General features: G+C 42.1%; 2 protein-coding genes across 3 annotated transcripts in view; both read left to right on the top strand.

The window, feature by feature from the left end:
- Positions 1-20,700, top strand: part of ror2 (receptor tyrosine kinase-like orphan receptor 2) — a 43,129-nt gene extending 22,429 nt beyond the window's left edge. For both annotated transcript variants that reach the window (XM_058616919.1, XM_058616921.1), the window contains exons 2-9: positions 1,407-1,478; positions 9,465-9,752; positions 10,022-10,052; positions 13,508-13,629; positions 14,839-15,153; positions 16,069-16,323; positions 17,086-17,291; positions 17,789-20,700. In XM_058616919.1, coding sequence (XP_058472902.1) covers positions 1,407-1,478; positions 9,465-9,752; positions 10,022-10,052; positions 13,508-13,629; positions 14,839-15,153; positions 16,069-16,323; positions 17,086-17,291; positions 17,789-19,249 — 2,750 coding nt within the window. In that variant the 3' untranslated portion in view covers positions 19,250-20,700. The remainder of the gene's footprint in view (positions 1-1,406; positions 1,479-9,464; positions 9,753-10,021; positions 10,053-13,507; positions 13,630-14,838; positions 15,154-16,068; positions 16,324-17,085; positions 17,292-17,788) is intronic.
- Positions 20,701-22,852: 2,152 nt separating this feature from the next.
- On the top strand, positions 22,853-27,402 carry nfil3 (nuclear factor, interleukin 3 regulated). The gene is made up of 2 exons (XM_058617417.1): positions 22,853-23,058; positions 26,014-27,402. Exon 2 carries the CDS (start codon positions 26,099-26,101, stop codon positions 27,389-27,391), a length of 1,293 nt encoding a protein of 430 aa, XP_058473400.1. The 5' UTR covers positions 22,853-23,058; positions 26,014-26,098; the 3' UTR covers positions 27,392-27,402.
- The last annotated feature ends 308 nt before the right edge of the window (positions 27,403-27,710 follow it).

Consider the following 27,710-nt stretch of genomic DNA (forward strand, 5'->3'; position numbering starts at 1 on the left):
AGGATTTACAGAGCTGACGTGAGCAGACGTGCTGTCCCAGCATGAAGCAGTTACCTGAGAGAGGCAAAGATCAAACACTGTGATATTACAAGATAAGACGTGGAGGTCTTAGTGAAAGGCCTGGTCACATGGACTTGTTTTAAATCATATTGCAGGGTTTTCATTCGCCGTATGTAGCGGCTGTGAGAGTGAACACATAGATTCTGCATCTGCATCTTCTCCTCCTGACGGAAACGTTGCTCACGTCTATGGCCGGATTAAACTCTAATCTATAGAGGGAAGTACGGCTACTGAAAGGAATGCTGTATGGTTTTACTCACTGCATCCACATCTGTCAAACACATGCTCTGTATCACTGGGACACAAGCCAATGCCAAGTCATGTTGAGCTAATAACCAAGCCATAAATTGTGTCTACTCTCGTGTGCCTGATCCTGATTAGCTTCCAGGAAGAGCCAGGCTCCATCTATTCCAGCAGCCAAAGTATCAATTACATGCATGTATTTAAAAAAAACAAAAAAAAAGAACAGCCAGAGTGAGAGAAGTGGTTAAACAACCACGCAACACCATGGAAACAAACACAAAAATATGACTTTTGCCAGTTTATGTCGTATTGTTTGTGTTGACGTGTTGTTTTTCCTTCTTCTCCTTCGCTCTAATGAATCGGGGTTGTTTTCCTGTTCAGGTTCAGCCGCTGTCACCCTGTCCTGGGCTCTGATTGGCTGGTGTGGCTTGAGTCGTTGCAGGCTTGAATGTAGTTGTGGGTTTGCAGTGTCAACTGTAAACTGATGATCATGCGTCAATTAGGAATGATTGGCTTCGAGATGTTAAACTAGTTGACAAACAGATTGTTGGTGTTGGACAAACCTTGCAATATCACATTTTTTACATGCATATATATATGTATTTATATATATATACATATATATTTATTAACATCTTCCAGTAAAGCAAAAGTATGTTTGTGAATTAATTTCATTTAAATGTGAATTATTTGGTTTTGCATGCTTTGTTGTACTGCACAAAAAATCATATTAATCTTATTAATTAATCAATTTGCAGCTACATTTTGATGCATTTTCCATCGCTCTTCACATGTCGTCCAGATCATTGGACTGATTGGTTGTGGTTCTACCCAGCTGCGTACAGAGGCATTTTGATCCGTTGATCGTGCCTCTTGTCAGACAAATCTTTAGACAAAATCTCTAAACTTAAACGAGCTTGAGCGGTGGTCTGGCATTAGCCTGGCTATAAGCAGGTGTGCGTTAGCATTTGAAAAATGTGCCGCTGGTCTGTAATGTTTTGCAGGTGGTGGAGTGTGAACGAGAAACCTGGTCATTGAATGCTGCTGATATTTCCTGATGTAGTTTGTGTTGCTAACACACGTGTTTTGTGCCCTCTGTGCAGCGGATCCAGGTGTGTCAGCTGATCCAGATGCTGTGGCTGAGGCTCAGAGTGGAGCTGCACCTACAGCTGAAGGTAAGATACAGAGTGCACTCAGCATATTTACCAATATAAGTGCTTGTTTTAATATGCAACAATAAAAAGAGGGCCACATGTGGCCCCGGGCCACAACTTTGAGACCACTGCTCTAAATTGACCATAGGTGCAATAGTAAATGGTTGTTTGTCTGTATGTGTGGTCCTGCGATGGACTGGCGATCTGTCCAGGGTGTGACCCCCGCCTGTCGCCCTGTGTCAGCTGAGATTGGCAGAGACAGTTCAGTTCATTCATTAAGAAATAGTTGTCAGTTGTCACGTTGTCATTTTTCACGTCTGTTTGTGGAAAAACTAAAACAAATGAGGAAAATCAGCAGCTGCCCTCATACCTGAGTCAATGACCTGCATTTATGCGGTTAAATGCTTTTCTAGACTAACTGGCCGCTCATTGCTTCACCACACTACAGCAATTCACCCACTCACACACACATTCAAGCAGCACTTCATCAATAATCCATTTATACGCTGATGGCTGTGGATTATTTAGCTTGTGTCTCCTGCTGTGTTTTTTTACATGAATTTATTCAGATATTATCTGGAGACTTGAGTAGAGAGACAGCCTCCTGTGGACACTTATTGTCTCTGGATGTCAGATGTCCACACTTCACAGGTCTGTGATGGAACATTGGCGTCATGAAGGCACATAAAGAGCAAATGTAGAGAGAGATTGACTCTGCAGCTCCAGATGAACGTGTTGTTCATGTGTTTTATGCCCAGACACACTGTATTTGACACTTTATCACCTGTTCCCCAAAGGCAGTGATGATTATGGGTTTCCTCACATCCTCTTTCTCGGTGTATGTATGTTTGTACATGAGAGAGTGTGTGCATGTGTGACTGTGTGTGTACCGCACTCACTGGTATCAACATATGCACTATCCATGGTGACAGCGGGTTCCCCTGGTGCTGTACCGGGACAAGGACTTGGACCCAATTGCATGACTCGGGAGACAAAGTGAAAATAAACAAACTTTTATTCTCAAAGTGCAACAAAAACTACTAACAAATACAGCTTTTGAGGAAACTTAAGAAACAAAAAAACACTCTTTTGAGGGAAAAACTACTAGAGAAAACAAGAGCATGACAAAGTAGCAAAACCTGACGAGACAGTGGCATGACGCTACTTCTCTAGTGGTAAACCCAGACATGTCACAGTATAAACATGATCTCCCTCCCTGTTTATTATCTTATTATCTTATTATCTAACCAGTGTGTGCACCACAGTATAATGCAGTAGTATTCATCATATAGTATCGTAGTTTCATATTTTCAACAGAGTTTGTTTGTAGTAATTGAAACTAAGCAAACAGCTGCAGAGTAGAGAATTCACTTCCTGTTTAAAGCAGCAGCAACATGACCAGGAACATATGTACACACGCAGATCACTCGCCTGGATGTGGATGTTTTTTTTTCTTTAGTAGCAGTATGTAGTAATATGAATATAAAGTTTAGAAAACGTGGTGCCAGCACAATTACGTACACACAGTGATCGAACAACGTAGCATCATCCTCGCTCTGGTCATGGTTCTTTTACACGCTTCACGCGAGTTTGTGACGTCAAACGTGAAGCACTCGAGGGGAAAAAGAGAAAGGTGACCGGTGTTCAAAGAACATGCTTTTCATTTTAACGGTAACGCGGCGGCGTTCAGCAGGAGATCTGAAAAATGTCCACACAGAAATGAGAGTTTGAGAGTTTCCTCCACAGGTCAGTGTGAGCGGTCAGCTCATGGAAACAATCAGGCCTCTCAGCAGCAATAAAGACTTCACTAATGATTCCAAACAGATCTGTGAATGGCCGTGCCTTCTGGGTTTCGCAGCTCTGTGCTCTGGGCTCAGCTTTGTCGTGCAGCATGGTGTGTGTTCACTTTGGCCTCCATGTGCTCATCAATCATGTTCTAATTGAAGGGGAGGCTTCAACACTGCTGCAGCGGGGTCTGTTTAATAACAGGCCAGGAAAGAGGAATGGTACAATGTGAGGACTGTTTGTGTTGTTTGTCGAGGGAGCGGCGCGAACCCTGAAGACGTTTTTCATTATTTTAGGAGCAGCTTGGAGGCACATTGTTGATATACTTAACCTGTATTAAGTGTGTTTAACATGTTCACAGAGGTGAAATAGTTTATTATTGGAACTGACATCGAAACATGTGTTTCATTCTGGACTCTAAATAGTTCTCACATATATTCTCAGTGTTGACATTTTAGACATTTCTTTGCTAAATGTTGGAGATGAATGTTTGTTTTCAGGATTTTTAAGTTGTTCGCTTTGATTCTTGTGTCATGGACGTTATAGTGGAATGGAATAGATCAGGTGTGCATGTGTGAAACATGTGTGTGTGTGTCTATGAAAAGCAAAACACATCAACACACCCAGTGCAGACACATTTTCATACACTTTCTTTTTTAACTGATCTGTGTGTTAGGGTTAGATAAAGTTATTACAATTATACAGACTGGCACGTGTTTCCCTTTACTTGGCATTCGATGTCCTCGTAGAACTGAACTCACTAGATTTCTTCATGAGGGACTCTGGTTGAAGGAGAGTCCGCTGGCCCACTTGTCAAACATGGAGCACATTTTTGTTCTCATATTTCTTCTTGACTTGCCTTCATTCATTAAACAAGCAGCAGCCTCTGAAAACATAACACAGACACACACTTATGGTGAACTCCAGTTGTCGGTAGGAAGTCAGATGTCCAACTCAGAAAGAGAAGCCTTACAAACCCAACACAGTGGAAATGCTCGTTAATTGTACTTTTTGGTGTATTTGTTTCACATGAAGCCAGTCATACACATTCAGTAATATAGTTGCTACGCTGTTGGGAAGTTAGTCCTGTCGGGGGGGGCAAAGTAAAAAAAAGGGAGGGGGGCCAACTGTTCACTAGGGGGTGGGTGCAGGCTTTTAGCTAGGATTTGTTTTAGTGGGTGTCCATTTTTTTAAATTTTTAATTCATAACTCTGAAACACTGCATTTTGAGGTGCACAAGTTTGTCTGTCTTTTTCCTTTTTTGCTAATTTTTCACAAAAATAACTTTTTAAGTCCTTATTTTAAATAGCCTTCATATTATAAAGGACATTTTCAACTGTAAATCCTCAAAGAGTTCAGGGGACACTGGGAAGTGTTACAGTAGACAATGTAACAAGGATGTAACTCCCTCCACATATGCATGTAACTTAACTTTCCATCTACAGAGAAAAATGTTGAACACTGAAGGACAACTTAAAAAATGAATGAATGAATGAATGAATGAATGAATACAGATGTAAGATAATAGAAGCTGAGGACGTGTAAAATGCTGTGAATGGAGTTTCCAGGGAGAACACTTCCACCACGGTGACAACTTCAAAGATGTAGGTGGAGCCACGGGGCCATAAATGACAATGTGTGTGATCAGGTGGTTCAGTGTGTTCCACAGTAAACTCACAGATGCACACACTCAACCTCACCCTCTCCGTTTGTGGTGTATTTTCTGTGTTAGTGTGACGGCACCATGTACAGGCCTGGAATATGAATGATCACATTTAGAGCGGTTTTGTGGAGTTTCGTGTGAATGAAGACATTTGTTGAAATACTGCCGTGTTTATGAAAAAGAAGAAGAATATCTCACAGGGGAAGTTGTGTTTCTGTGTTGATCAGACTTAAATCACTGGGCCATTAACATGTTTTAGATTGTTTAAAGAAAGATGCCCAGTGTCTGTGTTAATGGGGGAAAGCCTGTGTGAGCAGATAAGAGGCTGACACTGTTGTGTGATATGTCTCACCTTTGACCCCATAATGTCACGCTGACATGCTGCCAAAATTCACACATGTTTGGGTCTGTGTCAACTATGTGACACAACACAGGATCTTCTTATCTGTACTGTGGGGCCCCACGCTGCTGCTGCTGCTGCTGCTGCTGCTGCTGCTGCTGCTGCTGCTGCTGCTGCTGCTGCACTGAGCACACACGCACACACACACTCTTTATTTAAATGAAGTTAGACAGGAGCGTATTTTGTGTATTCTTTGTCAAGCTTCTCATTTCAGCATTTCAGTCCAGGTGTAAAAATCTGGGGATGTTTTTTGAGTTTGAAGAAGTTTGTAATTTGACAAACAGACTGAGTCAAACCTTGAAAAGGCCAGTCATTGCTAAAAAATTGATTATTGCAACGTTTGATGTCTTGTCTATTGTCTGACATCTGAAAGAGGAGGCAGGGAAAACAAAACGTGGCACTGGTCTAAGGGCATCCAGTTAACCAGTCCTTCTTCTCAAACCAGCTCCTGGAGAAAGAACGAGTGTAATTCCTCCCCGTGTCTGAGTTCTATAAGCCGAAGCTTTTCTTCTATGAAACGGCTTATTTTGTTGCTTCTTTTTCCATGATAAAACCGGCAATTAAGTTAGCACAAGTTACATAGAAGCGAGCGGAGGCATTTCCGTTTCCGCCGGCATCAGTTAGCCATCCTTCCCTTTCATATCTTAATAAACTCCCCTCGGTGTAAATACATCACCCTTGTTTTCTACTCTCTTCCTTTTTAGAATTGTATTGTCTGCCCTTAAAGCCATTAATGGCCGTGCTTTGTCTTATTTGACAAGAGATTTGAAGCCTACACCAACATAACAGACATGTCATTGGCACGAACTTTACCATGTGTCCAGAGGTCAAGGTACAATCTGTGACCTCACATTTATTAAATCTAAGTCCTGTGACATGACCAGCCTGGTGTGGTTTTTGGTTCAGGGTTCAAAAGCTGCGGCGCACACACCGAGCAGAAACCTTGGACATGCCAAGTTCATCGTGCAGAATGTTCTCTTTCATGGGAGATGCTTAGAGCACAAGGTCAAGGCAAAGAGTTCTTGTTTCACAGTGCCTCTAATAACAGCAAACACCACGTCATCAAGCATATGGCTTGATGAGAAGTTGGCTTTTAATGTACACATTGACAACTTATTGAAAAAAAGTGAAACCAAAGCAGGGTTTATTCTATCGTTTGAAGAAATGCTTTCCCCTAGAGCAGGCCTGTCAAACTCATGTGAGTCAGGGGCCACATACAGAGCACTGAGATCTCAAGTGGGCTGGATGAATAAAATAACTCCAGAACTCCAATGTTTCCCTTTGTTTTACATTTAATGAATCTTTTCTCAAAACATATTATGAAAAACCTGAAAATGTTACCATGTACACATGTGCACTGTAACGTACGGATCACAGTGGATCTACAAAGGTAAAAACATTTAGTCACAGGTATAAATAAAAGTTAAAGTATTTCTCATATGATTAGAACAAATTACTTTACTACACTTCTATGCAGCATTCCTGAAACTAAAGTGGGAGCTAATAAAAATGCCACCCCAGGGGACAAATGAGGAATGACTGTGTATATAACTCCATAATTGTAGTTGCGACATCCGACAACTGTAGAAATCCTGAAAACGCGACGTTAATCTCCAACATTTAGCAAAGGACATGTCTAAAATCTCAATGTTTAACAGAGGAGTGTTTTTGAAAATGGATCGCAGAGTGGAAACATCTGGAAACATCTTCATGTAGACAACTGTGTCTATCATCATACTGCTGTGTTTGACAGCGTTACCAACTACTGTTAATGAAAATAAACTACAATCAGTCTGAAAAGACACTAGATGTCATGTCAAGCATGAAAAACTGATGCAGACTGACGTGAACACGGGGGTAAGGGAGGGGGGAGTTTTTATGACGGTGAGGATAAAGAGGTAGACGATGGATGGATGGATGTTTACGGTGGTGTTGTAAAAATATTTACTCATGAAACTGTGTGTGTGTGTGTGGGGGGGGGGGGGGGGGGGGGGGGGGCGCTCTGTGGGGTAAAAAATTGACCAGACTTGTAAAGTAATCCGTATTTAGATGATCTGCATTCAGAGATGTCAGATCCTCAGACCTCCTGGCTCTTCCAAAGTCCAGGCTTTTTCAAACCCATTTTTATAAACTGGCAACTTTGTGACCTATTATATTTTTTGTATTTTTTATACTTATCTATCCTGACATTGACAGTGTTGGGGTAAGAGCGCAGCCCCAGAGTTTTCAAAGCAACAGCATTTTTTTAAACTGGGCTCAAAACGAGGTACGGGTTGTGTGGTCAGGAGGAGTCTCCAGAACAAAAATGTATTTTGGTGTTTTTACATGAGTGCAGCCTGAGTCTGGTGACGGGGATTTGAATGTGTCAGAAGAGAAAATGAGCTTCCCTGAAGGCAGAATAGCTTTGATACTGAAGAGCTGCTGTGGTGTTGACTCTTTTAATCACCGCTGTGTTTGCTTGTTTTATCTTTCCCTCCTGTTCTGCACTTACACCTCTCTCATTTAGAAAGTTCCCCTACGTCCCTTAATGACAGATGCAAACTGTCTAATTAAAGAGCTGCTGTGACATCATCACTCATGGTCTGGTCGCTCTGACATCTCTGCTGTGGCCTGGTTGGGAGCCTGGGCACACAGATCTCTTTTTTCCATTGCGTAAACACCAGAGTCAGAGCCTGGTTGTTACACACAGTGCAGATGGTACTCCCTGTGTGTGTGTGTGTGTGTGTGTGTGTGCGCATGTGTGTTTACCATTGTTTCTCCTCCTATTTGAACTCCTTATTTAGGAATCTGCAGAGCTAACAGTGGTGTGAGCCGAGTCGAGAGTCCTGCAAATGTCTCCAAACATTCTGCAGAGCTGAGCTCGTATAAAAGCCCTTTGATCGGCTCTTTTATGTTGTTTCATAAACAAGTTCGACTTGCATTGGCTGTGTTGTTTCCTGATGTTCGATGCCATTAAAGCGCCATAAATAACCAAGGTGGTGCGGTGGCAACAGGAAGCACATCACACAACAGAGGACGGTAATATCTTTCACTTCAATCCCTCTTTTAATTGCAGTGATTTATAACGACTGCATCATCAGTGCACGTGATACAAAGTCTCAGTGACCAGACACATCACAGTAAACATCGATAAACAGTAATGAATCTCCATTATTGGAATCATTTGTAGTGGGGAAGTTACTTTTAGAACATTTGAAGAATTTAAATAAGGTATACAATATATACAATGACCATCATAATATCATGAATCACAAATAATTTGGTGAGGATTGTGACATAACATTGTCTCTGTTCTCACTGCATCGTAAATAAACAGTGAACGTTTAACTCGGTGAACATACATTCAATAATAAAACTGTACAAAGTAAAGCAGTCATTGGATGTACAGTACGGTACTTTGTGAAGGAAAGTATGATCTAGATTCATGAGAATAAAAGGACTCTGTGTCTGAGTCCATGACTGCTTAAGGCAGCATTATTTGGATCAACAGTTGGTGAGTCGCCAGTAACTTTTCAGTCCTCCCTCCACAAAGAGGAAATGCTGCCGGAGTCATTTTAACAATTGGTATGTGAGTGGCCTGCTGCCCAGTCCTGAGTGGCCTGCTAATGTTATTGCCTTTGTCCTCTTATACCTGTTCCCTTTCTCCTCTTTTGTCTTCAGCCACTCACATCATGCTCTCTTCTTTACTGCCATTCTGTCCAGCATTGTGGACTCATCCATGCAGCAGCTGACCCAACTGACCACCATACAGACAAAAATAATATCTGCGAACACTGTTTTCTGTTTCACTCTACGTCAGAATGTAGAAATAAATAAATGTAACTTAACGGCTGTGTGGAAAAAACTGAACATCAAGGGTTGAGAAATAGAGTCAAGTGTTTGCACTCTGAGGGTTTTTTTCCTCTCCTCTGAGAAATGGTCATGTGATGACCTCACGTCCATAAACATTATTAAATCAACATTAAAGAAACAAAAACATTTCTGATGACTCACTTACACAGACACTCACATTGGCCAGCAGTTCTTTCAATAATGTAATAACATACAATATTATTATATTACCCGACATCATACAGTAAAACACAGTGTTGATTTTATTGTTGTAGAATTGTTAAGAAGTATCTTCATTAGTGAGCATTGTTGCCTATTGTTCCTCTAGGTTATTTCCTGGAGTTCCAGGAGCCGGTCAGCAACATCACCCACTTCCAGGGCCAGACAGCCACGCTGCACTGCAAGGTGACAGGGAATCCACGGCCGTCCACCCGCTGGCTAAAGAATGATGCTCCTGTGGTCCAGGAGCAGGGACGCATAACCATCCGTAAGACAGAGGCAGGCTCCAAGCTTCGCATCCAAGACCTGGACACGACGGACACTGGCTATTATCAGTGTGTTGCCTCCAACTCATTGAAGGTCATCTCTGCAACAGGCGTCCTCTATGTCAAACTAGGTAAGCTTCACATGACTTGTCCAGTGACTCAGTGTTTATGGAACACTATATGGACTAAGCTGTTGCTTTTTTCATTTGTAGTTATTTTAGTGAAGAAAATGTTTTAATTTCAGTCACATGTGTTTACTTTAAAGTTATGTGACATCCGTGTACAATGTACAAATCTGTATCGGTGACATCAGTACCTCAGAAACATTGATCACGGCTCTACTGGCCTCTGTATTTGCTTTATTTTTAACGTTTATGTTTATTTTGTTTTGGCTCCACAGGACAGATGCCCACACACAGTCCTGATGAACCGTGAGTGAACACACTCTACACACACAACACAGCAACACAAGTATCTATCTGTCTGTCTGTCTGTCTGACTGTCTGTCTGTTTATCTGTCTGTCTGTACATAATATATGGTTATTTGGCCAATATTAATACATGTAGTTTGTGTTCAATAAGAATAGTTTGTATTTATTAAATATTAATCAGAAAGAATAGCAGTAAACTGTGGTACTACCTGCTTACTTGGTCCATACCAAGTGAATGAATATATAGATATAAATATTTATATTGAGATCACAGTTAGTATAATTACTATCATTAACTATAACTAATAATTACTTTCATTTATTGCCTATTAATAGTAGAATGGCCATGCACACTTAATATAAAAGTGCTTTGTAATAACATAATAAATGGTCAGTATTCCGTTAATATAATTTACATGCTAAGTTAATGGTGAATATGTTTGACACAATAGTTTAAGAAAATCAAGTAAAGACAGTTTCTTATGCAAAGTTTCATTAAAAAGTTCACTCCCAGCACCTTTCCACATTACATGACCAAATTTAGACATTTCTGTGTGCTTACTGGACCTCCAACATCCTCCTCTCTGTGTTCTGTCACTTTGAATGATGTCATGTTTACACTTAAGTGAAAGGAATGTGTATTTAGCTAATACATGATGAGTTAAAGCTGAAATAATCAGTGTTTCCAGACCATCGTGTAGGATGCTAAGAGAGTTCATAAAAAAGTCATGGTCCATGTTTCATCAGAACTTGACAAATAAGTTCCACATCTTCCTCGTAGAAGCAGCAGGTCTTTACTGAACTCCTGAAAGAAGAGTCTCAAACACTAATGAAAATACAAATGCATACTATGGCCCCTTTTCCACTAGCACGGCATTGCATTTCCATCAGTGATAGTACCTGGTACCGGGTACTTTTTTTATTACCTGCTCTGGCGAGGTTCCAAGTGAGCTGAGCTGATACTATGAGCTGTGACGTCTATGAGTCCTGACTGAACTACTCTTCTATTAACTGATTCTAATGATTCAGTTGCACTGAAAACACAAGCTTTACAAGTCACTTGTTTGTGTGTAAAACAAAGTCACCGCAGTGTCATGCAGCCCTGCGGATGACTCCGCCCACGTTGAGGAGGTACTATTTTGTCATCGTAACACGACCAAACCGCGTAGAGTCGAGCCGTGCCGAGGCGAGGCGAGCTGGGACCATGCAGTGGAGACACGGCATATGTTTTTAAGTCCGTAGCACACTAACGGTTTTGCAGTGGTGTGGTTGGTTTATAGAAAACTAAGTGTGTGACTTAATGACTTTCCCCTCAGAAGTGTAGAAGAGCAGATGTGTGACTGCCTGAAGCTTGCATGGACATGTGAAGACATGTCATAGCGCCACTGCTTTGACTGACTGTTATAAATTGAGCTGCTGCTGCTGCTGCTGCTGCTGCTGCTGATGATGATGATGATGATGAGGGGAACAGGACATGCAGCCTCGCTCTCTCTTGTGTGGCTTTGACTCACCAGGACAAACACGGCTCAGCAGAAATTCCTCCGGCAGCAGTCAGACTTTTAGCCGCTGGTTTGGATGGACCTGCACTGAGCTGGAAAGAATGCTGAGTAATATCCTCAGTCAGACCAAGTCTTTCTGAATGAGCTGATCTCACCAGGCAACAATATGACTTCTCTAATGTCCACAGTTCAGGGGGATGAAGAGCATTCGTTTTGAAAGATGCTTCATAAACAACTACAGTGAAGGAGTCAAACTAGTATGGATTAAGAGAGGAATGATGTCGTTATCACCACTGCAGTGTTTTATCTTGATATTCATGAACGTATGACTCTGCCTCTTCGTCCTGGATCATATCTGAAGTACCTGAAACAACATGCATCATGTCATTTGATTCAGTCATGGCAGTTCAGCCCTGTCAAAGTATCTTGGCGGATGTGGTTGTTTACATTTGTGCATTTCCAAACCTGTTTAGGCATGAAAAGACAAATCAAATGCGTCGGTTTAGTGTTGCTGTGTAACATCACACACGTACTGACTCACTACTGCCCATGTTCAAGATTTAGCAAGAATAGAATAATGTTTTTTGTTTATTTTTATTTATTCGACCACCTGTCAACATAAATGTTTTAGTAATCTTTCAAAAACATGTTAAATATTTGGCAAATCAAGTGAATTCACTTTTTTATACTCAAACGCTGAGAAGTCAGAAATGAATCGAGCATTAACATTCATAGGAATGCAAGTAAATACTTATTTGACATCTTAATCAAGAAATAACAATAATAATAGTCAATTTGAAAATGTATACATAATAGTAATAATAATATTTTAGCATTAAAAATATAATTTCAGTAAATAACCATTACAGAAAAATGAAAAACCAGTTACCAAAGACCATAGACCAAGACTGGCATCATCAGCAGCAGCAGCAGCAGCAGCAGCAGCAGTGACCTGTGTTCTGTGACCAGCAGTGGTCAGCTGTAAGTGGTGACCTGACTGTAGCCAACATGCGGCTGTTTACTTTGTGTTCTGTATCCGCTGCTTTGGCCTTAGCCTGTTTGTTTTGTGGATTAAGACTTAATCCAGGATTGGAGGCGAAATCCAGCATAAACATAACACAGGAGTGACACCAGCAGAGAGTCAAGCTTAAAAATAAGACCAACACGATTAACTAGTGCCAACACTGAGCCTCTTCTCTGTGTTACAGTAATGTTAGAGTCTCATTTGTCTCTAATGTCTTATTGTTTGGACATCTGTAGAGAATGATAATAAGAATCTTAGATCATGGTTAAGTCAGAAGGCGTTTCCTTTATGTATTTTCATAATGGTAACTGTTGCACTGTAATAAACTCTAATGCAGTTTGATACACGTTTACAAGGCAAAATAAGTGGGTAGTTAAGAGAACCCTCCTTTTTTTTATGAAACCAGAAGAGTCAAACTAGTTTAGAGGTAGAGTGATATGCGAGCAGCCCCCTCTGTTGGACAAAACAAGTAAAACACCAGGCTGGGTCCTGCTCCTGGTCGTGGTCTTGGTCCAGGTCTTCATGTCTCGTTGTGCTTTGTGCTGGATTGATTATTGTGTTGAATGTGTTGTTTATGCACCAAAGTGCTTTTGTCTTGATGTTTTGTCAACAATATGCACAATCTGTTACACTGTTACTGTTAGAATTTAAACCTTGTAACACAAAGTTACAAAACACTGCATACAAACTTCAGCTTTGGTCGTATTTGTAACTTAAATTGATTTGCATTATTGGCTGATCGTCATTTATGTCTCATTGTACACGTGTGTTTGTGCGTGTGTGCAGTTCCCTGTCTTAAGACAACATATTCACATTGTAGAAAATAACGTTTCATTAAAGAAACCCTACAAACGTGGTCTGGCAGATACTCCGCTCCTGTGCCACCGCCGAGATATTTAAAGTTCACGGTGTCGTTTGTTTTTGATTTTCAGGTCACGTGAAAAAGGTTTCTGTCAACCTTACCGAGGCATCGCCTGCGCTCGCTTCATCGGCAACCAGAGCATCTATGTTGAGTCCCTGCAGATGCAGGGGGACAGCGAAAACCGCATCACAGGTAAGACAATTATGTTCTATGCAATCATGTTTGTTTGTGTAAGTGAGCTTTGTTTTATGCTACAGTATTTAAAGGTCCAGTGTAGGTATTAGTGGAAATGAAATACAGTATTTAAAATTGTGTTTTCATTCATTATGACCTGAAAATTGAGCCTTTTCTGTTCCATCAGAGGTGATTTTTGTTGGAGTCTTCTGTTTGGACATTTTGTTGTTTCTTTTCCTGGGGTTTTTAGTTCTTTGTGTCTGGTGTACTGATACCTCTTTCTCTGCAGCGCTCCCCCTACACTTTCAGGCGGTAAATATTTTTACAACACCACCGTAAACATCCATCCATTGTCTACCTCTTTATCCTCACTGTCGTAAAAACTCACCACTGACTCCTCCCCCTCTCCTGACCACATGTGTCTGTGTCGGTCAGCAGCCGGTTTTTTTTTTCTGCTTCATTTTCGGGGGCTCTGCCATGATGAACTTCTAAAATAATACTATCACGGCCTTGATCTTATAGCCTTATTTGTGTTTCTCACACACACACACACACACACACACACAGAAGCGCTGTGGATGTTCAGTGCAGCCGACTGTGTGTCTCTTTATTTTACGATTCAATACTTGTTTCACCTCCGTGGGTGAACTCACTAAAGAGAGAACAGCCTCTTTTCAGACTGACTTTAGTTACTTTTCATTGTTAATAGTTGGTGAATCTCCAAACACAAGACAATGAATGATAGCGTTTTCAAAAAATACCTTTTCCCCCTAAAACGACAAAAAAAGTATGGGTATTCACCAAAAACGGCCCCTAATTATTCCGTACACAACTGCTTCACAAGTCACTAGTCACTAATTTGTGTGTGCTATGATGGCGCGATGCCGCGCCGCGCCGTGCCGCGCCGCGCCGTGCCGCGCCGTGCCGTGCCGTGCCGCGCCGTGCCGTGCCGTGCCGTGCCATGCTGTGAAAAGCGCCACATGAGTGATTACTTCAGTCTTGTCTGAGCTTTGGTGTTACCGCTCAGAAATGACCACCATGGGAAATGAATAGTTAAGACTAGATTATGTTCATCAGCCATACACACGTTAACCTCTACATTGTTTCATGGTTTAAAAAGATATAAATATGTTTGTCTTTGTGTCAGTTAAATGGTCACATACTGAACACTGATATCAGTGTACATCATGTCAAACTCAAACATGTGTGTCTGTGTCTTTCTCTCAGCTGCTTTCACTATGATCGGCACCTCCACCCATCTATCAGACCAGTGCTCCAGGTTTGCCATCCCATCCTTCTGCTACTACGTCTTCCCTCTGTGTGACGAGGGCTCTCGAGGCCCCCGGCGCCGCCAGCTCTGTCGCGACGAGTGCGAGGCCCTGGAGAACGACCTGTGCCACGCGGAGTACACCATCGCCCGGTCCAATCCCATGATCCTCATGCAGCTCAAGCTCCCCACCTGCCACCTGCTGCCACGGCCAGAGACGCCTGATGCCGCGTCCTGCATGAGGATCGGAGTGCCACCGGAAAAACTAGGCTCATGTAGGTTGATGAATGCACACTGGACACGTTCATGTAATGACAAATGAATCACCAAAAACAACTGTAGTTATATTTACAGTAAAATAAGCATAAATTGACCTTAATAGTACCAAGACATCACATCCAAACAACAGTTTTCACTAAGACTTGACATTGTAAAGGTTTCTGACTTGAGATAATGTACTGTATGTTGTGTTATACAAATATAATTGAATCAAATTGAATTTAAAAAAACACATTAAGTCGTGATTCAATTCAATTCGGTTCAATTTAATTTGTACAACATACATTATGGCAAGTCTGTGTACACAGTAAAACACAAACCTTTACAACATTATAATGAGCATCAGTGGAGAGAAAAAAACTCCCTTTTAACAGGAAGAAGAAATCTTTAACACAACCAGACACAAACATGTGCAGCATCTGCCTCGACCGGTTGGGGTGAAAGGAAAAATGGGGGAGAGAAAGGACAAGAGGGAGATGAGGTAGAGACAGAAGAGAGAGACCAGGAGCAGATACACAATTGTATAAGTTATAGATTTAGACAAGACAGTTCAGAGTCAGTGATGACATGTTTATGGAACTACAATGTCATTTATATAAGTAGCAGCAGAGACTGTTGATTAAAATTATACTGATATCAACTTAAATTATATTACAAAAATGAGGCAGAAAATGAATGAATGAATGAATGAATGAAATACTGCATTCAAAGCGTTGTGAAACTAGTGAAATAAAAGAATCTAGAATCTCCAAATGAACAACATTGCTCATACAGTCTTTAAAAGGTTATAAAGAGTTGCATCCTGGAGCTCTAACTCACTGAACACATGTGCAATCGCTTCTCAATAGGTTACAAAGTCACCTCTCTTGCAGTGTTTGTGTATTCATATTGAGTCACTGGCTGCTCCACAGATTCCCCCACAGATCACTTCTGCTACAATGGAAGTGGAGCTGACTACAAAGGCACGGTCAGCATCACTAAGTCCGGTCATCACTGTCAGCCGTGGAGCTCTCAGTTTCCTCACAGCCACCACCTGTTGCAGGAATACCCCGAGCTATGGGGGAGTCACAACTTCTGCCGCAACCCAGGAGGTCAGATGCAGGCGCCGTGGTGCTTCACCTTAGACCCTCATGTCAGGGTGGACCTGTGTGACATTCAGCCCTGCAGTAAGTTCCACGACGCAGATAACTCTTCTCTTCAGATCCAACGTCTGCACTCATCACTCACAACATTATTGAGGAAGAATATGTTTATTTATTTGTTGCTGTGGCTCATCTTCAGCTGTAAACACACCATTTTACTCTGGTAGCTGAAAGGAAAGTTGCCAAAGAATGCAACTATTCTTAATGGAACAACTATATACCGTACTGAACCTGTCTGTCCTAAGCTCCTCCCACCCTAAAAACACAAACACACACACCTCATATGCGACACATGACCCAAAGTAATCTCTCCATATTGACACGTTTCATGTCGTTGTCTGCACTTCAATAAAAAGTAAAGAAAGAGAAATGGAAAGAAAAAGTCTTCCTCGGGGGTTGATTATCCTTGATCTTCAGCATACATGCCTTCTGGGTTCAGCTCTTTGTCTGTAAATATCTGGAACGTGTTTGTCTCTTTGCTTCATTTTTGGGTTCCAGGCTCAGTTGGTCCTCACTTGTTTTTCCATGAATACCTTGATTTGCTTCTCAGAGAACGGATCACATTTGTTCCAGAGGAAGTTCAACCAGCTGCAAATGAGCTCAAGTTCTCTTCTCCGTCCATGATGAAGGATGTGGCTTTTAATGAGCACTATCTATGATATCTGTAGACTGATGAGAGTAGACTGAGTTTCAGCCACACCGACACTTAATAAGCTGTTCTCTAACTGTTGAAGGTGATAATGACACACTTTTAATTAACTCACTTCCATCTGTTTTAATTTCCAGAGCCTCCAGAGAACCCCAGGAAGGAGATCCTGTTCATTTTAATCCCTGCCATCGCCATCCCTCTCGTCATCGCCTGCCTCTTCTTCCTGGTGTGCGTGTGTCGTAATAAGCAGAAGGCTTCGACGGACACACCCCCTCGCTGCCAGCTCAGTGGCTCACCCACTCAGGACGTGGAGCTCTCGCTCCTCAACCAGCAAAAACACCCGGTAACACACACACACACACACACACACACACACACACTGATGAAGAGCTCTTTCATTTCAATTCTACCTCCTGATCAAGGGTATATTAGTTTTTCCTTTTTATTTATATTTATTAGTTGTAATTAGTTTGAGTTCTTTTGTAATATGGAGTATTTGTCAGGTGCAAGATTCCAAAAAGTCATCGTAAGTATTTTGTTATTAAAAACCCAGCAAAAGATGCCATTATGATCTGTAATTAATGAATCAAATGAATCTCTTTTTTTAATCTCACCTAAAAGGGCAGAGAAAAGCCCTTAACTTGATGTATTTTCATTTAAATTCATTATGACGGCAGATTTAAAGATTGATACATAACAAAAAGTGGCTTTGTTTTAACAAACTTGAAACTCGTTTTTGAAATCGCCTACGGAAACAGTAACGTTAGAGATTAACAGGATTAAAAAACATAACGTTGTTTGTGTTTTTTGATGACCTTTATCTGTGCTTTGCGTCTGCAGACCAAGCTGCGGGAGGTTAATCTGTCGGCAGTACGATTCATGGAGGAGCTCGGCGAGGATCGGTTCGGCAAGGTCTACAAGGGCCAACTGTACGGCTCCACGCCTGGTGAGCAGGGCCAGGTGGTGGCCATCAAGACGCTAAAAGACAAGGTGGATGTCACGCTCTGTGAGGAGTTCCGTCACGAGGCCATGATCCGCTTTCAAATCCAGAATCAACATTTAGTGTCTTTGCTGGGTGTGGTCACCAAAGAGCAGCCAATGAGCATGATATTCTCCTACTCCAGCCTTGGTGACCTGCATGAGTACCTGGTGATGCGCTCCCCCAACTCAGATGTTGGCAGCGTCGATGATGATAAGACAGTGAAGTCCACTCTGGAGCAGGCGGACTTCCTTCACGTGATCACGCAGATCGCTGCGGGAATGGAGTATCTCTCCAGCCAACAAGTGATCCATAAAGACCTCGCGGCCCGAAACATTCTGGTCTTTGACAAACTCAACATCAAGATTCTGGATCTAGGCCTCTTCAGAGATGTCTACTCTGCCGATTATTACAACCTCATGGGCACCAGCCTGTTCCCCATTCGCTGGATGGCCCCAGAGGCAATTATGTACGGCAAGTTCTCCACCGACTCTGACATCTGGTCCTACGGCGTCCTGCTGTGGGAGACTTTCAGCTACGGTCTGCAGCCGTACTGTGGCTACTCCAACCAGGATGTGATTGAGATGGTGCGCAACCACCAGCTGCTGCACTGTCCAGACGACTGCCCGGCATGGATTTACGCTCTCATGCTGGAGTGTTGGAGCGAATTCCCAGCGAGAAGACCTCGCTTCAAGGACATGCACACACGCTTGCGCTCCTGGGAGAGTCTGTCCAACTACAACAGCTCTGCTCAGACGTCTGGCACCAGCAACACGACCCAGACCAGCTCTCTCAGCACCAGCCCTGTTAGCAACATCAGCATGAGCACGGCGAATACCTCACGCTACACCAGCCCTAAAAAGGGCTCGCCCTTTCATCAGCCCCAGTTCATGCCCATGAAGGGCCAAATGCACCGGCCCATGGTGCCCCCGCAACTCTACATCCCCGTCAATGGATACCACCACCCCATGTCAGCGTACCCATACCTGCAGAACTTTTACCCCATGCAAATACCCATGGCCATGCCCCATCAGCAGATGCACCACCCACCACAAGTGGTCAGCAAACCCGGCTCTCACCACAGTGGCAGCGGATCCACGTCCACAGGCTACGTCACCACCGCCCCGTCCAACACGTCTGCGACAGAGCGAGCGGCTTTGTTAAACGACAACTCCAAGACCACCGATGAGGACTTGGCTGACCGGGCGTCCCAGGAAGAAGCAGGCCTACATGAGGACTCGTCGGTGCCGGAAACGGAATTGCTAGGCGATAATGACCCTTCACACACTGATGAATTGGTTGTCCACTTGTCGGACACATAAGTGTCTCGCTCTCTCTCTCAGTTTGAAGGACAGTAGAGCTGAAGTGTTCCGTGAGCTGGTCGTTTGTTGCCAGAGGATTCAATGAGAAGCATAAAGTGAAAGAGACATTTTTGAAACTGTGACTGAATGTTTTTTTTTGTAGATAGCATCGATACATTTCCAGTGTGTCTCATGTCTGTATTTCTTACACACCTGTGCCGAAGATTAAGCCAAATGAACTGATGAACTGATGAACTGATGATTCTCATCCTCCATTTTTGCCATCTCTCTGCACGCCGCCGTACTGATGACATTAGATGCTCCTTCAACATCTTTCCACCAACTTATAATGCAGAAGAATTTAAATCCAAACCAGCAATCAATAAATGATAATTGATCAATTACTAAATTAAATTGTTTGATTGTTTCTGTGATTTTTCAGCTTCTTAAATGTGATTATTTTCTGGCGTCTTTCCTCCGTATGGTCTGTGGACAAAACCGTGACATTTGGGAACGTCCATCGTCATTTGGAACTTTGAGAAACACCAACAATTGACATTTCTCAGCATTGTATTGAACAAACTATTCATCAATGAATTAAGGGAAAATAATCGACAGATTAAAATCAATTATGAAAATAACACAGAATTTAAGATCAGTGTCAGTTCAAATCTGCGTTTACTGAGTATTATCTCTGTGACACAAGTCTCTCTGTGAGTCTAAATCTCTGAGAAACCTTTCCAGCGTCCATAAACACTTTATCCAATCAAGAGCCAGAACAAAGCCACGAAGAGGCCGGTCCTTTCTGCGTAGGAGGTTAAGCTGTTTGTTGAAGAATATCAAATGTGTTCATGGGGTAAAGTAGAGAGGAGGGGGGAGGGAGGGATAACTGACAGAATCAGAATCAGAATACTTTTATTATCCCGAAGGAAATTGTTTGGGTTAGGGTTAGTCCCAGCTGCTGGATTACAGCAGCTGTAATCCACTGTGTCTGTGTTAGTCCACACACGCTTTGCTCGTGCACCCCCTCAATGGCAATGTGATGCTGTTCTTTTTTTGTGTTGTTGTTATTTTGTGATTAGTAAAAAGCCACAGTCGTACGAATGAAAAGTACTGTCGGTTTGGAAAGTAACTTGATTCAGATTCTGTTGCTTTCTTTCGTCAAACAACACAAACGGAATCGTGTTGAATCTCTTTTTTTGTTTTTTAACGCCATTAAAAATGGTTTTGTTCCACATGACATGTTTCACCACCAGGCTGATGATATTCACATCCATTTTTATAGCTGTATGATATGTAAGTTATGTACTTTGGTTTGAACATTGTATTTGTTTATAGTTTTTCTTTGTCAGTGAAAAACACTAAGCCTTTAATGTCTTTTTAAGCTTTTATTGTTTATTTTGTTTAAGTGTCCTCTGTCTGTGGAGTATTAAAGACCCTGAAAAGCAATAAAAAAAACACCTGACTCCTGACACACGGAAATGTGTTACTAGCCACCTTGAATGGTTAAAAAGTTGTATTTTAAAAATGTCAATTTTAAAATTCAGCACCATACACCACACACACACATATATATTATGGGATTGAAATCTGTGAACATCATGATGTTTTTTCCACTGATTGGTCAGAGTGAGTCATGAGCACGACGTCGTCGTCCGACACGAGAGTCAAACAGAAAGATGCCAAACTGTAGGTCAGTTAAAAACCCTTAAAAATCCTGAAGACATTTAGCAAAGGAAATGTGTAAAATCTCAACAGGAGTCTGGTGTATTTAGGGACCGGTGAGCTGCATCACTACGACGGAGTATTAGGGCCACATTGAGAAAAAAAAATTCACAGACTTCGAGAATAAAGTCGTAAATTTACGAAATTAAAGTTGTACATTCTAACCGGTTGTTATAGAAGAGGAGAGCAAGTAAATGCATCTTTTCCACAGAAAGAACCAGGCGAACTTGGAGGAAGGACTTTATTCTCGTAAATTTGTGACTTTATTCTCATATATTTCCGACTTTATTCTCGTAAATTTGCAACTTTATTCTCGTAAATTTCTGACTTTATTCTCGTAAATTTGCAACTTTATTCTCGTTAATTTGCAACTTTATTCTCGTAAATTTGCGACTTTATTCTCAAAGTCTGTGATTTTTTTTTTCTCTCAATGTGGCCCTCATACTACACTGAAAACAGCTGCTTTACAACTCACTAGTTTGTGTGTTTGTGTCGTGTTGAGCTGGGACTCGAATCTGCAAGCATTGCTTTTCATCATTTCCAAAAGTGCACCAGTATCAAGAAACTACTCTTACTACAGTCCTGCTCTCTGTCTCCCTCTCTCTGTGTGTCAGTGGTACTGCAGCCTCACAGCAGGAGTCTGCTCTTCTGTCTGTTCTTCTTTTCTACTGCATTTCTTCATCTTTTTTCTGTGTTTATTTTAGACAAAAACGTCTCAGCTAGTTAACAACCCAAACACAGTCAGAGGAAGTGAAGAAGAGGACAGGCCCGTCTGACACAGACATGACTCCGAGGCTTGTGTTCGCCGGCTGCTTGAAAACAAATACAGTTGTCAGGACTAGCAGACTACCAAAACCTGGTCCTAATGACCTGGTGCTACTGTACAAATGAATGGAAGTCAATGCAGACTCCTAAGCATGATACTGTAGCTGTACAAATGCTTTGTGTGTGTGCGTGTGTGTGTCTCTGAGACAGATTCAGCCACACTCTCTGTTCTGCAGCAGCCATTTTAAATCAGAATCAATGGATACAAGCTGGATTCAAATTCACACACACACACACACACACACACTCTATCTTATACTGACCCCTAGAGGAGCAACGCAACATGAGCAAATGAAGTCAACACACAGTCCTTTAATGGTGGTGTAAAAGAGGTGAAATGATACTCTCTCCCACCACCTCAGCTGTGACTATTGTTCATACAAATGTAACACTATAAATGACATTAATTATACTTTGGGAAGTTAAAGACTGTTAATTTACACTTTTTATATTCAGAGTGAAGCACTGACGCTGAGTAAACCCGGTTAATGAAAACTTTAAAAATAGATACACATATGTGCACTAAAATGAGCAGTCATCAACTTGTGTTCCTTTACAAATAATACTATCTTCTATGTCGTGTATCAGATCCAGATGTAAATACCTGGAATTAAAAGCTGAAATGTTCATCTTTTGTCTCATATATCTCATATTTGATGTCAAACCCAAATGTTGTCAGTCAATGGCAAAAATAAAGGAATTGGCCTCACTGTGCTAATACTTTTGGAGGGCACTGTACATATATATATTGATATATGTATTTGTATATATATATATATATATATATATATACATATATACATAATTGTATAGTTTCATATTCAAACCATTGTTGCCTTAACCTAAATGGAGTTTTGTAAATTGCTTAAATGAAAAAGAAAAGAAAAAAAGAAAGCCTTAAAGCGGCGCGCATTGAGAATGAGAGTGATTGGCTGAAGGTTGGAGGATGCTGCACTGTGATTGGCTGAACGGTGGAAAATGCTGCACTGTGATTGGCTGAACGGTGGGGGGTGCTGCACTGTGATTGGCCGCAGCTACTGTCGTTTCCTCCGTGTTACCAATATACTTAAGCACTGACCTACTAACACAGATCCATGAGTCAGTAACCAGTGAGTCCACCTTGAAAGCAAGAGTCCTTGGGAGGAGACTGAGCTCGGTTCTCGGGAACTGTAGCTTTCTATCGCCGCGCTTGATTCGTTGTTGGCTGATGGGAAAGTCACCTGTGGCTGATACGCGGTGGAAAAGCAGAGAGCAGCTCCTCCAGCCGGCGGTTACAACAGGTACTGTTCTGATTCAATGTCAATATTAAAGCTTTCTTCTCTTATTTTATTTGCCTCTTCCAGTGATTTGCGCTGTGGACCAGTGTAGCGCAGCTAAAGTTAGCCTTTATTGCACTCTGTTACAGGGTCGTTCGGCGTAAAACAAGAGCTAAATAGCTCATAAATGCTCCACCAACAGCGAGTTTAAGACATTGTTATAGCGTTGAATGTAAACTGTAAGTGGTACATGACGGCCGGAGACTGGATAATGGCTGTTAACTGAGGCATGTATGTGTTTGTTTGTTTCTAGTCAGGCACACGGAGGCCTACTATGAGCACGGCTGTTGTAACAGGGTATATAAACGTGTGTGTGTGTGTGTGTGTGTGTGTGTGTGTGTCAGTTATGAACGACAGTAAAGAGGTCATGTAGCTCGTGTAGTTTGTGTCCAGCTCTCCGGGCGGAGATGGAGCCCGTGTTTCAGTGTCATAAGTAAGCAATGCGATGATGTCATGTACGAGAACGTGCACAGGGACTGATTACAGCATTGGACACGCACGCGCGGCGTAACAGCTGTACCCTAAATGTATTATTTATTGATTTTAAAAAGTCATATTTTCACACACACACTCAAAGACACGCGAGGTCCACTTGCCCACAGTCACAGAGTTACCACACCGCAAATATTGCATAATGTCTGCAAGCACACACACATGAGTGGCGGTGGGAGGGAGTGACTGTGTTGTGTAACGCGGACACATAATAAGAGAATGTGGGATGGAGCAAGCATGGTCGGGCCGCTGTCTGTCCGGGCCGGACCCTGTGTCCTCCCCCCTGTGTCCTCCCCCCTGTGTTCAGGCGAGAGCGAAGCAGTGTCTCTTACCACGTGTCCTCTAAATTTAGTCCTGATGTCAGAGTATGTTTCCTCGTTAGAAAAGAGACAAAGGCCAGTGATGATCCAACACTACACCGGCCATGTTGGGGAAAAATCCCCGCTCATCATTTCCACACAATAGGGAAGAGAATCGCTATCAACCAGTATTGTATCGGTCCGATACTGGTCAAAGTCACTGGATCAGATGTCAAACAGATAAAAATGTCAAATCTGATACAAACCAAAACCCCGATATATCACAGACTGTAAAAATGTCTATTAAAAAAATCAGCAAAAGCATTAGAGCTGAGTAGTTCATTTCTTCATTTTGAGAGAACAATAATATTTGTTACACAAATGTGTTGTTAACAGCTTTAAATGGTCAAATGACTGTATCACACTAATGTTGGTATCGGTAGATACTCAAGTTTGTGATATCGGACACAAAACAGTGGTATTGTCTCATCCCTACCAACATTAAAACATTCTATATGATATAGAATATACTCAATATGGTCAAAGACCAGTCTACACAAGAGTGGTTCTCCTTTTTATCACACACACTTAAACTTGAATAACTGATGATATATTATTTGATTAGAAAATAATCTATGATGATCTATACCATAATAAAACTAAGTCTTAGGCCACTTTGTCTGTTTTTTGGTCTCTTTTTTTTTTGATCAAGATACAACCTGAAAATACAGGAAATATGTGAACACTGTAATAAATAAACACATTCACTTTAAAAACTTGTTGTGACTTCCTGTCTCTGGCAGGAAGTCACAACAACTGTCTTTGTTTCTTCATGACATAAATCATAATTACAGGAGTAATCTTAATACAGAAGAACACAAATGGTGGCAGATTCATTCTCAGATGCCACTTATTGTTAATGTTTTGGTTTAAAGTATGGCTGAAACTGACGATTATTCAATCGAGCTTTAATTACAAATACTAAGTAAATGTTAAAAGATACTGTTTGGTTTGATATTGAGAGACACTATATACACCCGAAGCTTTATCTTAATGTAAATGGCTTTTATCTCAGAACAAGAAAGTAGTGAGTGTCTGTGCTGGTGCTACAGTCAGTAACTGATCAAGTCTGTTCATTTTTTTTACACTAACTCCATCCGTCTGAGCTCAGTTTGAATAGTTAAGTTCCAATGAGACACTGACACATAGTCCCAGCTTACTTTGCCGTAAATGTCGCCAGGATGCCACAGACACTAGGAACCAGCCTGAGACACAAGCTGTGTCCCAATGGTCGCGGCTGCAAGTGTTGTGCAGCCGACAATGCCAGTGTTTCTGTCGGCTGCACACTTCAGACAGAAGTCAGACGCTGTGAGAAATAAGACAGTCTAACTCAGTGGTGTCAAACTGGCAGCCGCAGGCCATATGCAGCCCCCTAATTACATGTGGCCCACCACCAGATATCATGTGTTTAAACACAATTTAATAGTAAATATGTTTGCGAGCAGTATTTTTTGTAACGGTAATAATACGACATTTGCTTGTAATTATCACACTATTCAATATATTGCCTTCAACATTAAATGATGTTATTACATATGTATACTGTAAGCCTTACAGTTGTCTGTGTTATAATTGACTTATTTTTAGATTTATATCATAAATATGTCATTATGCTGAAGTACACCTGCTACTGAACACTTGTGTTGTCCCTCTTTTTTCTCCAGACCGTCCCCCTCTGGACCAAATTAGACGTTCATTGGCCCTCAGGTCATTTGAGCTTGACACCCCTGGTCGTACTCATTTAACTTACAGTTCCCCTTCCTCTCCTAATGAATCCCGCCAGGCTGTACACCGAATGTTAAATGCTTAGACTGAGAAGTCATCTCAAAGACTGTTAAATAGCCTCACACGATACATTTGTGTAAGAACAAAAACAGACAAACGTCAGTCATTCAACAGTGAAACAAATAAGTAAAATATGAAATGTTTACTCTTTTCAATAGCATGTTTGTGTCAGTTTAGTGAGTGTGGAGACGGAGCTTCTTTAGTGAATTGCAGGAATGTTTATAATTTACTTTGTATCAATATTACCCTGCTATTTAAACCTCCTCGTTTCATTATTTCACAGATTTCCTCAAGTGGATGAACTGGATGTGGTAGTTGCCAATAATCTATACACACACAGTATGTTGCACAGCTGAAGAGTCGTCGGCATGTTGTCAGTTGTTGACAGTAATATGCAATCAGTCAAACAAGAGGTGGACTCGAGTGAGTCTTATAGTGGAGAAGATGCTCTGGTCCTGGCGGTGGCTCTGCAGGGAGCCAACAGAGACCTGATGGGCCCCCAAAGATCTGCAATTCCATTCAAGGCTAAAACCTCCTGTCGCAGGAAAAGAGAGTTTATCCCAGATGAGAAGAAAGACAACATTTACTGGGAGAGACGTCGCAAAAACAACGAGGCAGCCAAGCGCTCCAGGGAGAAGCGGCGCATCAACGACATGGTGCTCGAGAACAAGCTGATGGCTCTCGGAGAGGAAAATGTCTCGCTCAAAGCCGAGCTGCTGTCGCTGAAGCTTAAATTTGGCTTGGTGAGCTCGGCTGCATATGCACGAGAGGCTCAGGAGTTGTCCAGCTCCGCGGCAGTCGACCTCTACCAGGAGCTTGTTCCGCCCTCTCCTGACAAAGGCTCTTACAGCAGGGACGTGGAACCTCTTCACTTGCGAAGTAGCTGCATATCAGTAATCAAGCATTCACCTCACATGCCTGAGGCATACACCGCAACTCAGGGAACCCTCAGCCTCTGCAGGAGCACACAAGTCAAGCAAGAACCAGCAGAGAATGGCAGCTTTGTACAGGAGAGCAGCAGTCCCTATGAGCTGTACAGAAACTGCATGAGCAGCCCTCTGCCTGGTGTCTGCTCACAGCCCGCCTCCTTCCTGCAGGCCACCAGCTCATCCAGTAACTCCCCCAGGAGCTCTGACGACGGCGCTGTGAGCAAATCGTCAGATGGTGAGGATGAGCAGCAGGTCCCTAAAGGGTTCATGGCGACTGCAGTCGGCCCAACAAGCGTCATTGTATCCACACACAAAGTGCCTGATGCCAGTTCTTCAGCGTTGCCCCATAAACTGCGCATCAAAGCCAGAACCACCCAAATCAAGGTGGAGCCCGTTGACCCTGAATATGAGTTCCCTAGAAGGTCCCGTCCAGTTGGCGGCGCGGAGCACACGCAGCCTCCAGTGTGTCCTCTGTCAGTGCAGGTCACCAACATGCAGGGCTGGAGCCAGTGCTCTGAGCCGTGGCACAGAAGCGGCACAGAGACACTGTGGGACGTCTACAAGAGCAGCAGACGCAGCCCAAGCATTGCCTCCAACACGACCTCTATGGATGTCAGAGAACCTTCCTCACTGGCTGAGGTCTCGGACCTCGACGCTCTCCCTTTGAAAAGACTGGTGGCAACACAGCAAGGTTCTGTGATCGAGTCAAACAAGAGCAGCGCGCTCCTCTGAATAACCTCTGTGTGTGTTCGGTGTGTTATATATATATATATATATATATATATATATATATATATATATATATATATATATATATATATATATATATATATATATAAAATGCCTCATCTGGAAGAAAATGAAGTAGAAACAGTTCCAGATCAGATGGATACAGACATTGTGACATTTGTGGTTGAAAGATGGATTAGATCACAACATCATCTGACAGATGAGCACACATTTTTATGTATTTGGGATTGGGGATTAGACAAATTGAACACTCTAAATCAGGGGTGTCAAACTCTTCATTTTATGACTTAAAAAAAAAAGG

Source organism: Solea solea, chromosome 19 (genome assembly GCF_958295425.1).
Source record: "Solea solea chromosome 19, fSolSol10.1, whole genome shotgun sequence".
NCBI lineage: Eukaryota > Metazoa > Chordata > Actinopteri > Pleuronectiformes > Soleidae > Solea > Solea solea.